The sequence below is a fragment of the Thalassophryne amazonica genome, chromosome 12 (assembly GCF_902500255.1).
Source record: "Thalassophryne amazonica chromosome 12, fThaAma1.1, whole genome shotgun sequence".
Lineage (NCBI taxonomy): Eukaryota > Metazoa > Chordata > Actinopteri > Batrachoidiformes > Batrachoididae > Thalassophryne > Thalassophryne amazonica.
Genome location: NC_047114.1, coordinates 56,076,463 through 56,088,802, shown reverse-complemented (window position 1 = coordinate 56,088,802; position 12,340 = coordinate 56,076,463). Strand labels below are relative to the sequence as shown.

At 43.0% G+C, this 12,340-nt stretch overlaps 1 protein-coding gene across 5 annotated transcripts in view; it reads right to left on the bottom strand.

Annotated features, from left to right (window-relative positions):
• LOC117521777 (microtubule-associated protein 4-like) overlaps positions 1-12,340 on the bottom strand; it is a 309,678-nt gene that overhangs the window by 228,112 nt on the left and 69,226 nt on the right. For all 5 annotated transcript variants that reach the window (XM_034183119.1, XM_034183120.1, XM_034183121.1 and 2 more), the window contains exon 3: positions 3,576-3,650. In XM_034183119.1, the coding sequence (XP_034039010.1) occupies positions 3,576-3,650 (75 nt within the window). The remainder of the gene's footprint in view (positions 1-3,575; positions 3,651-12,340) is intronic.

The window sequence follows — 12,340 nt, the reverse complement described above, 5'->3', positions numbered from 1 at the left end:
ATGTGTATGTAAGGTGACCAAACGTCCTGTTTTCATGCCCTGTCCATCCTGGGTTATTTTTAGAAAGTGATGACAATGTCCTGGTTGTCATTGTTTTTCATTGGCCATTCGAGTATCTCGTTGCCGGTCTGAAATATGGTCACCCTATATTATATATATATATATATATATATATATATATATATATATATATATATATATATATATATATATATATATATATATATATATATATATATATATGTACACGAGGTCTGTTTGAAAAGTTTCCGACCTTTTTATTTTTTTCAAAAACCTGATGGATTTGAATCACGTGTGCTTGCATGAGCCAAACTTGAACCTTCGTGCGCATGCGTGATTTTTTTCACGCCTGTCAATTTCGTCATTTGCTGGTAAGCAGCCTTTGTGTGAGGATGGGTGGCGTCTCTTGTCGTTTTTTCTTTGCAAGGAAATGGCGGAATAACTGGAGCAGCGCGACTGCATCAAATTTTGCCAGAAACTGGGCGACAGCCAGGTGGAAACCATTCAGATTATTCAAACAGCTTTCGGTGACAATGCTATGGGCATCACACAGATTAAGGAGCGGTACAACCGGTTTAAAGACAGCCGCACAACGGTGGAGAGCGCGCCGCGCTCCGGTCAGCCATCAACATGCCGAAATGACCAGATCATTTCCAAAGTGAACGCTGTGATGATGTGGGACCGTCGTGTGACTATCCGAAAATTGCGGAAGAGGTGGACATTAGCACTTTTTCGGCACATTCCACTGTGACAGAAGATTTGGCCATGAAAAGAGTTGCAGCGAAATTCATCGGCACGAAGCTGATGGCGGAACAAAAGCGCCACCGTGTTGAAGCCTCACAGGCTTGTGACATGCTCACTTCGTCCACCATTCGGAAGACAGACGGCTTTCGGTGGCTTTTCAGTCGTGTGACTATCCGAGAAATTGTGGAAGAGGTGAGCATGTCACAACATGTCCTGTGAGGCTTCAACACGGTGGCACTTTTGTTCCGCCATTAGCTTTGTGCCGATGAATTTCGCTGCAACTCTTTTCATGGCCAAATCTTCTGTCACAGTGGAATGTGCCGAAAAAGTGCTGATGTCCACCTCTTCTGCAATTTTCGGATAGTCACATGATGGTCCCACATCATCACAGCGTTCACTTTGGAAATTATCCGGTCATTTCAGCATGTTGATGGCCGCCCGGAGCGCGGCACGCTCTCCACCGTAGTGCGGCCGTCTTTAAACCAGTTGTACCGCTCCTTAATCTGTGTGATGCAGAGAGGATTGTCACCGAAAGCCGTCTGAATAATCTGAATGGCTTTCACCTGGCTGTGGCCCAGTTTCTAACAAAATTTGATGCAGTCGCGCTGCTCCAGTCGTTCCGCCATTTCCTTGCAAAGAAAAAACAACGAGAGACTACACCCATCCTCACACAAAGGCTGCTTACAAGCAAATGAAAGCACATGTTGAATTTGTTCTTAAGAAATCCAGGATGCAAATAACAAGGAGAAGGAAGGGAAGGAGGGGCTCTGCCAAACCCATTTTTTATAGCAGGCTGATCTGACAACAAGCACTGTCATGATCAATCCCTCACCCTCATCTTGTGTTCTGTTTGTGGCTTTAGTTTATTTGTTTTGTGGTTTTGTGCACTGTTCCTTTAATTCAGGCTCTAGCTGAAGTGGAGTTATATTTTGTGTTTTTGCACTTATCTAATCAATTCACAATATATCCTCGTGCAGGACCTTGTCTCGTCTCTTGCACTGCTGCACCTCGTTTGTCATCACACCTGACTTCATTAAGCTTGATTTACCTCACAGTACTTAGTTCCAGTTTCCTAGCCACTCCCTGCCACATTCTAATGTTCTCGTTTGTTTCAGTTCCTTTGATCTTCAGCGCTTTCTTCCCTGCAATATTTTCCAGCTGGATTCTGAATATTGCATTTTTGCAGTTAAATGTTGTTCTCAATGTGACAAGCATGCATAAAAAATAACTGAGTTGTAAACTACAGTAAACAGAATATGTGATCTTTCACAACGATCGTACAAATATCTGGTAGCAACTGAAGAATCAGTACTGTGGACTCTCCTCAACGGCTACTATGCAGACATGAAGAGCAGGTCACTGCCTGCAGTGTGCAGAAAAGCAGCTGTGGCTGTGAGAGCCACACACCCACTCAGTGAGTCAAAGTGACGATGGGTGGATGGTCTGCAGCTCCATATTTTGAGAACAGAATGACTTGGTAGAAACAGATCCACCCAATGACACCTTCCTGTAGACAAAATGTTCCAGATTTGCTATAGAAGCTAAAGTGGCTCTTACCCAAAGTAAGTCTGTCTCTGTCTGCTTTTAGGAGAGGGTGCCCCACCTACCACTGCAGATGCACGCAAGTGGGAGGGTGAGCAAGTTTAGTGACAACTGAATCTCTTTTATAAACTGAGGAAGTGATTATTTGGGTATTAACTCACCATGAACATTAAAGGTTCTCCATTGATCCTTGGGGAGGAGTCATGTTTTGGTCTGAGATGCTGATGCTAGCTTGACATGTAAAGGTACTAAATCGTGTATAGAACCTCTTTAAGGGCCCGGTCACACGGCACATAACGATAACTGAATGAAGAAAAAAAAAAAGTCACAAATCGTGGAGAAAAGGTGGACGAATGATCCTGCGCTTCTCCCATCACCAAAATGCCTGCAAGAGCGCATAAAGGAACTAAACAAAACTGAAACTAACAAAAGAAATACAAAACTAAAGAGCCAACGAGCTGTTCAGCTCATTGGCTCTTTAGTTATTGATCCGTTCAGATATCGTCAACATTCGTGCAAGACATCGGACTTGGGACGTTGGACGAAGTTGGAGGACAGTCAAATGGAATGCTGACGGTACGGAACTACGCAAACGATGAGGAACCGTCAAGACAGAAAGCAAAACGGAATACGGACAAATTGAAGTTGTCGTCGGGATTCGTTCACATTTTTCAACAGTTTGAACATTCTGACAAAGCATCAGCTACAGGAACAAAGCTGGACGACGGTTAAAAGATGTCTCCGAAAGTCAACGTAAGTCCAGATTTCTTGTTTCATTTTGGCTTTGGTGTCCTTTGTTAGTGCCGTGTGACCGGGGTTTAAATGAGCTTCTTCTACATTTCAGTATGGATCATTTAGATGCAACAATCTCACAGGATAAACTTTGGACCTGCTGAATTAACATGGTTCAGGGTTTGGGTCACATGAGATATAGTCATGACAAGTACGATCTTAACTATACTTTACATAGGACTTGAGGCTATAGATGTACGGTATACACAGAACTCATTTGAAAAGGTCTTTAAAAAAAAAGAAACTATGATGAAGATGTAAATATAAAGTAAAAACAGTAGAATTTTAAGACGACTCAGTGGAAAAACCTTTAGACCCTGAGCCATAGCTTGAAAGCTATTATTTGTTAATGCTGCTTCTGGGATTGATCTATAGAGGGTACTAAAGACACCTGAGCCTCAACATAAATAATAAAGAAATAATAATTAACTACAGTACAAATTATGAACAAAACATACATTCCCACACACCCTCACCAGACTGGTAGTCAGAGCTGAAGGCAGGTTGTCCTGGTGGGTCTTGGCGTCCTCCTGATGACATCATGCCTGGACCTATTGTAGATAAACAGCACATAATGGCCACTTAATGATTACAAATACTATGAATGAACATTTTCAATACATTTCCTCTGTTAATGCTGCTGCATGTAACAGTGTGAAAATTTAAGCACACGACTGGGTCAAACACGTTCCACAGAGTGAGACAGACCCACAGAAGTCTACACCTGGATCTGTCTGTGTCTGTTCTACTTCAGCTACTGCCTGTGTGAGGATGTGCCATTGTGATATCTTTGGACTATGAGATACGCAGACAAAACACGTTGCTGAAGGGTCTATCACCATGGCTACACGAGCTGAGGACAGCAGCATCTGTGGTTCCCAAGGCAATACTGCTGCCGACAATCAATGTGCCACTGAAAAATTAAGACACAGAACACAGACAACTACACGTGTACACAAACATACGTCTTTATTATTGTTTGTGTCAAAATGCCGAAATGCAAAGAAAATTTTATCTTCATATAATTGGACAAAACATGTCTGCTTCTAACCTTAAGCTTCACACATGATCAGTGGGGGCAACCTAAAATTGTAATGCTTTTGTAGGAAATGTATCCCTGATCAATGTTTCCATACATGTTGGGGGGGTTGCTCATAAATTTTTAGCATGCAGTTGCTGAAAACAATTTGTCCAATGTATGATGTTTTCCATGTATGTTAAGACTGTTCAATAAACATGCTAGATAGTATTACCTGAGCTGAATGTGTGTGTGTGTGTGTGGGGGGGGGGGGGGGGGGGGGGGGAATTAATTAGGGAACCCCATACTGTTTCTGTTTCTTCCCCTACTTCTCCCAGGTTCTTTGGCCAGTTTACACCAAACTTGTTATGTTGATGACAGAAAACCCCAGAATTGAGTGTAAGGGTTTGTTTTGACGAATGTCAAGGTCACTGAGGTGAAAGGTCAAAATTTAATTTGTCACTCTAATGTACGGCAAACTTGACAATGTGGGTGGCTTCTGGAATTTGTCAGGTGATATAAAATTTTCCACAGAACAATCATCATACATGGCCCCGTTCATCCTCCCCTCAATGCGGTGCAGTCGTCCCGTCCCCTGTGCAGAAAAGCATCCCAAAAGCATAATGTTTCCACCTCCATGCTTCACAGTAGGGACAGTGTTATTGGGGTTGTACTCATCCTTCTTCTTCCTCCAAACATGGCGAGTGGCATTTCGACCAAAAAGTTCTATCTTGGTCTCATCTGACCACATGACTTTCTCTCATGACTTTTCTGGGTCATCCAGATGGTCACTGGCAAACTTCAGATGGGCCTGGACATGTGCAGGCTTGAGCAGGGGTACCTTGCGTGCAGTGCAGGATTTTAATCCATGATGGTGTAGTGTGTTACTAATGGTCCTCCTTGTGACTGTGGTCCCAGCTCTCTTCAGGTCACTGACCAGGTCCTGGCATGTAATTCTGGGCTGATTCCTCACCGTCCTCAAGATCATTGATACCCCACACGGTGAGATCTTGCAGGGGGCCCCAGACCGAGGGAGATTGACTGTTGTCTTGAACTCCTTCCATTTTCTGACAATTGCACCAACAGTAGTAGACTTCTCACAAAGCTGTTTGGCTGTTCTCCTGTAGCCCATTCCAGCCTTGTGAAGGTCTATAATTTTATCCCTGGTGCTCTTACACAGCTCTTTGGTCTTGGCCATTGTGAAAAGGTTGGGGTTTGTTTGTGTGTGTGCACATGTGTCTTCTATACTCCTAATGAGTTGGAACAGGTGCAGGTAATACAGATAATGAGAGGAGAACAAGAGGGCTTCTTAAAGGAGAACTAAGAGGTCTGTGAATGCCAGAATTCTAATGTATCAAATACCTTTTTCATGCAATGAAATGCAAATAAATTATTTAAAATTCATACAGTGTGATTTCCTGGATTTTCTTTTTAGATTCTGTCTCTCACAGTAGAACTGCACATACGCTGAAAATGTCAGCCTCCTCCATAACTTGTAAGTGGGTGAACTTGCAAAATCACAGGTGTATCAAATACTTTCTTCCCCTACTGTATACTGACCATCACAGGGTGGGAGTTGGGATACACCCTGGACAAGATGCCAGTGTATGTGTTTGTAACATCACTTGTTTCTGACTTTTACAGGAGGGGGAAAAAATTCCTTTGCGTGCGCACACACACACTACAGTCACTTTTGACTGAACACCACAGGAATCTATATGATTCTCCATTACTTTCTCTGTTTAATTTTTTTCTCCTTGTAGATGTTCTTCGGGTATCAGGCAATCTACATGTCAGCTTGTGGTATCTCCTGCCTACACAGACACAGCAGAACAGACATCATGCAGCCTTTCTAAGCATGGCCTTGCCCTGTGGCAGTCATGAACAAAGTTGGTAAACATTAAATGGTCCAATTACTCTTAATTACTCTTACCAAATGTAGAAGACTATACTGTAATTTTGCGAGGGACAGATTTGTTTGAATATTTATAAAAAATTAAAATAATAATAATACATATATTTTTGATCTCACCTCAACCAACCCGATAAGCAGCGTGTGGGAACCTGGTCCCACACGCGTCAAGATCTAAGATCAGATGGACTGTACCCAGATTACAGAATTTTTTTTTTCCTTGTACTGTTTATGAAAGAGATATTTATATTTTGGCTTCTACAGTACTTCTGGTGGGACACTTTGTTGTGAAATATTTAAGAAAAAATGGAGTAAGCATCTTCTCACTAATGTGCAAATATTGGCAGTGACATACATCTCCATAGGTATCATGCCAATGCGTTTCTCAAGGCCTCCACATAGCGACATTTTTAGCTTTCCAGTAAAAGTTAACTGTATAGCAGCATGTGGCCCAGCATCTCTATACAGAGATTTCACTTCTGGTGAACAATGGAAGACAGGACAGTAGATCCAGCAGGGACACAGACCAGCATCATTCTGCAAGTCAGTGAGTGCACTGTAGGCTTAATAATAATAATTATTATTAATTAATTTTTTTTTTTTTTTATGTATTATTTTTCTATTAGTTCATTTTATTTTGGCATTATTGGAAACAGTGGGGGAATTTCCACTGTCTATTCACATGGATAAGAGCTGAACACTGTTTGCGCAAACGTGTCATTCGTGTTCAGCTGCAAGTGGCCACTTCAGTGAGATACCAAGGGAGATATTTGTGTGTTTGGACACAAATTTTTGTCTCTAATTGTTCTCCAACAGTTGAGCCCAGTGAGATAGGACTAGTACGCGCGTGAACAAATTGTCCGTGAACATTATTTTATTCTGTGAAGATAATTTTATTAACTACACAGATGCATAATAAAACAAATGGTGACTGGTTTATAACACAATGATGACAGAGTTTGGGGGAGAGAGAGCGAGGAACCACAGCGGCAGCCAGTTTTTTTTCTTTTCTTTGTTTACATGTGCGTGCATGAACTGGACAGGAGGTCCTCAAACTGGAGCTCCTGCAGCTCCAGTTATTTGCTGATAATGAAACTCCCTGAATTGGGAACGTCTCATGAGGATATTGTGAACCCATGGACGGCGCCGCTGGCGACGTTTGTCAGCTTTCCACAACAAATAGAGCACAGCAACTCGCTCCGTGTGTGAGAGTCATAAAACACAGGGAAGACAAAGACAACACACTGGAAATTGTTTTTTTTCCTTATTTATTCCTTTATTGGTTCATTCTACTGGTGCTTGTAGTTGATAAAACTTGGATAAAGTTACTTGCACCAGTGCTAGTGCAGTGCAGTATAACATTACGTACACTGCTCGAATAATACGTGCACAAACTAGCACATGCACGTACTAATTCGACTCCTGTTAGGTCTTGGCTGGCAACTACCCAGACATATGATCAGGCTGTGCCCACCTCCTGAAAGTAACAATTTATCTCCTACAGCCAGGTAATAAATAGGTATCCCATTTGCCTTTTCCAGATTGCTGTGGTCCTCAGTACTGAGGCACCTGCATTCTGGATCATGCACAGAGGAATTCACCACATGCTCACCTTGCAAAACCAATTGTGGTGGTTCTGCTGAGACACATTAGTGTCATGTTCTTAATGGGGTGGATAGTGAATTGTGAGAATGGGCTGGATCACTAGTAGGCTGTATCACTGGAGGAGATGAGTCCCCTTACCGGGATGAGGTGGAACAGCTGACGGTGTGGTGTAGAGAAAATAACCTGCTCCTGAACACATCCAAATCCAAGGAGCAAATCATAGACTTCAGGAGAAACAAAACAGACATTCAGCCCATTATCATTGGGAGAACCTGTGTGGAAAGGGTCAGGGACTTCAGTTTCCTTGGAGTCCACATAGAGGAAATACTGACCTGGGCCAGGAACACCACACATTTGGTAAAGAAGACACAGCAAAGACTCCACTTTCAGAGAATCCTCAGGAAAAAGAACATAAACCAGAGATTCCTCGTGTCCTTTTACCGCTCTACCATGGAGAGCATCCTCACATACTGCCTCTGTACATGGTTTGCCAGCTGCACGGTGGCAAACAGGAAAGAGCTCCAAAGACTACCACGTGCTGGGTAATCGGGAGAGTCTGGAGTTTTCCCGGTGGGCTGGTCCAACCTGGGGCCGTTGTGAGGGGGTGTTATATGACCACCACTAACTGTTAGGCTACACAGCAAGACACTTGGGCTGCTGTATCTTAAAGAGAAGACATTAAGTGTTATAAATGTTTTACAATCACGAAAATTCACAAGAAAATAACTTAAGACTGCTTCTTTTGCAACGCTGTTATATTTTCCAAAGCCTAAGGCAGGGACATACCATTACATGTTTAACACCCCTATGCATTCATTACAGTTAGTTCAGTCCAATCAAGCCCTGTGCGCTCAGATGGGACTTGCGCTACCCGTGAGTGAAAAGATGGACAGAAAAAGCCAGGTGGAGCTGAAAAAGCTAAGCCAAGTGTGCAAAGCTCACAGATATGTTTTCAAGAAGACAGAGCAAAGAGGAAAATGGTAAATAGGGCCGGGCATAACAGGCTATGTGCCTGTTGATGCCAGGATGTCAGCTGTATCAACATTTGGTGGTCCCTCATTTATCGTGGGAGTTACGTTCTAAAATAACCCGCGATAAGTGAAATCCGCGAAGTAGTCAGCGCTATTTTTTACAATTATTATAGATGTTTTAAGGCTATAAAACTCCTCACTACACACTTTATACACTTTTCTCAAACAGGCATTAACATTTTCTCACTTTTCTCTCCTGTGTAAACACTCTTTTTTCTTCTGGGCGAGAAGATTATAAACAGACACATGCAGAACTCTCCCTTCACTCACTGCCTCCGGAGGTACGGATGCGGGACCCGCAAAGAATCCAAGTCCTCTCTCGGTGGCCATGGAGCTCTGCGGCTGCGGTCAACATCCACAAATCAAAACAGCGGGCGTAATCTCTGGACCTGTTGCCAGATTTTGGCTGCAACTCCGCACAGCAGACAGGAGGGCGGTGTGAGTGGCCCGCTGCTGTGTTTACCGAACCCGCAGACTCAGTAAGCGCATCGGAGAGCAATCGCGGTGATGCCGACCCGTGACACGACTGGCCCGCCTGACAAGGACGCAGAACACAATGTGCTGTTTAAAAAAGAAAAAAAAGCATGCAAAATTGCGCAAAAAAAATCTGTGAAACTGCGAGGCCGCGAAAGGTGAACCGCGTTATAGTGAGGGACCACTGTACCACCTCTTCCAGCTACTTACAGTATGGGACTTCACTGCTTAGGTGGTGTACTGGTGAGTTAACAATACCGTTCTTGTTTTAACTAACTAACTTTTATTTTCTATTATAAGCCACCCAATTTTCACAGTCAGTCAGCACATAAATGCTGGATTTAAATGCCACAGCAGAACTCTTATTATCTCTGTGCGCTGGCGGTTTGTGGATCAACTCCCGGGCTGAAAAATGTTCCCAGCATGCCCCTATCTAGAGGGTTACCAAAATGGCAGAGAAGATCACTGGGTGCCCTCGACCCACACTGGAGAACCTTTACAGCTCTGACTGTCTCAGGAGAACCAGCACCAACCTAAAGGACTCATCCCACCTGGCCACTCTCTGAGCTACTGCCATCAGGCAGATGGTATAGTACCATTAAAGCGAGTACAAATAGACTGAAAAACAGTTTCTACCCAACTGCTGTTAGAGCATTGAATGCCACTGGTACCAAATAGTCATGTCACATGCCACACTTGAAATGAGTGCAATATTTGTTAATGTGCCACTGAAGTATCCACAGTTTTGTACATACTTTTCACTTTTTTATATATATATAAAATCTCTTTTTTGCTATTACGTATTTATATATTTTTTCTTTTTTTAATTTGCACTCTGAGCACACCTTTTCCATTCTGTTAAATTTTATGTTTATTTTCTTTCTTCCCCAGACCTTTTAAGCCTGCGTGTGGTTTATTCAGGTTTATATTTGCACTTAAAGGCTTGCATCTTACCTTTCATTGTACTGGTTACAATGACAATAAAGTATCTGTATCTGTATCATGTGAATGTCTCTCCATCACTAATATAAAAATCAGATCTTTCAGTTTGAGTAGCAGTAGAAGGATTATCTCCCAGCCAGGATACTGGACATGTCTGATCTTGTAACACTGAATCTCAGTGAAACTGTGAAGTTGTTGAAACAGCTGAATGTGAGAATCTCTGGTATCCATGCTGAACCTTTTGGGCAGGTGCAGATACTGTTCTCCTTCTTTTGCAGGCAACAAATACATTTAGGAGACAGGTATAATCCCAGTAGACTGGAAGAAAGAACCTGTTGCCCCTCTCTGGAAAGGAAAGGGAGGTGTCATACGAGGTCTATTAGATAAGAAACCGACACTTTTATTTTTTTTTTTAACTATATGGATTTGAATGACGTGCGATTACACCAATCATGCTTGAACCCTCGTGCGCATGCGTGAGTTTTTTCACGCATGTCAGTGACGTCATTTCCCTGTGGGCAGGCCTTGAGTGAGATGTGGTCCAGCCCTCTCGGCTGAATTCCTTTGTTTCACATGCTGCTCGAGACGGCGCGCGTTGCTTTATCAAAATTTTTTCTGGACCTGTGAGGAATATCCGAGTGGACACTATTCGAGAAATTAAGCTCGTTTTCGGTGAAAAGTTTAACGGCTGATGAGAGTATGGGGTGTTTCTGTCGGTGTAAGGACTTCCCACGGAGCGGGACGTCACGCAGCGCTTCCAGGCGCCGTCGTCGGCCTGTTTCGACCTGAACACATCCTAATTTAAGGCTTAATTCACGCAGGACGTCGTGAGAGAACAGAGAAGATTCAGAAGAGGCCGGCATGAGGACTTTATGCGGACATTCCACTGTTTAAGGACATTTTTTAATGAAAGACGCGTCACGGAAACGACTCGGCGAATCCGTCTGCGCCGCGACAGGAAAAACACCTCCGTGTTGAAAACCATTTGTAAAATTCAGGCGGCTTTTGATGGCTTTCAACAAGTGAGTAACTGAGAAATTGTTTAACAGCTTGGGCATGTTCCAACTTGCCTGTTAAGGTTTCCAACGGAGGTGTTTTTCGTGTTGCGACCCCCCGCGGTCAGGTCCGGCCCGACATGCGACTCTGCCCGCACGTTCTTTCATTACAAAATGTCCGTTAACAATGGAATGTCCGAATAAACTCCTCATGCCGACTTCTTCTGAAAGTTCTCTGTTCTCTGACGACTTACTGGGTCAACAGAGCCTGAAATGTGGAAGTTTTCAACTTGAAACAGCGAGACGCTGCCGCCTCGAAGCGCAGATCGCCGTCAGGCACCGTGGGCCGTCCTTATGGCGACATTACCAGACCAAAATCTCTCATCAGCCGTTAAAATTTTTACCGAAAACCAGCTGAATTTATTGAATGGTGTCCACTCAGTTGTGCCTTACAGTTTTGAAAAAATTTTGATCAAACAAAGCAGCAGTCTCTGAGCCATTCCTAAACAATGAAAAAAATCGACGAGAGGGTGGGCCACTCCTCACTCAAAGACTGCCCACAGGCGAATGACGTAGCCGACAGGCGTGAAAAAACTCTTGCATGCCCACGAGGGTTCAAGCATGTCTGATGTAATCACACGTGATTCAAATCCATATGGTTTTTGAAAAAAATAATAAGGTCGGATATTTTTCTAATAGACCTTGTATATTGCAACAATTACAGAGGTATTACTTGCTGTCTGTGTCAAACAAGGTTGTTTCAAAGACAATTCAAAAAAATTATTCAGTGCTAGTTACTCCCTGCTCAGTGACCACAGTGATCTGGATTCATGCCCAAAAAGCCATACAGTGGACCACATCCTAGCTGTGTGGGTACTCTTAATGTTCTAATGTGGCCATCACCAGGGCTTATTTGCAGCCTATGGGGAGCCTCACAAAGCATTTGTTGATTAGACTGCTTTGATAATTGAAGGATTGTTTTTATGTAGTTATGTACAGAGGGCAGCAATCAAAACCCTCTCTGGGTTTTGGTTTCAAAAATATGTCCTATTGCCTTTTTCCTTTCTCCACTTGTACCCTGCAGACAAGGACATCCCAAATTAGATGGAAGGAAAGGATGAAAGTGGAGCTGAATATAGATGATTTGATGAGTGAGCCTGCTGTGCTAGAAAAGCAATGAATGATGCATAACACGATAGTTAGGATTTAATAGAGCAAGAGACATGGATGGAAAACACATGACTAAATAAGGTTTTAAAAAATA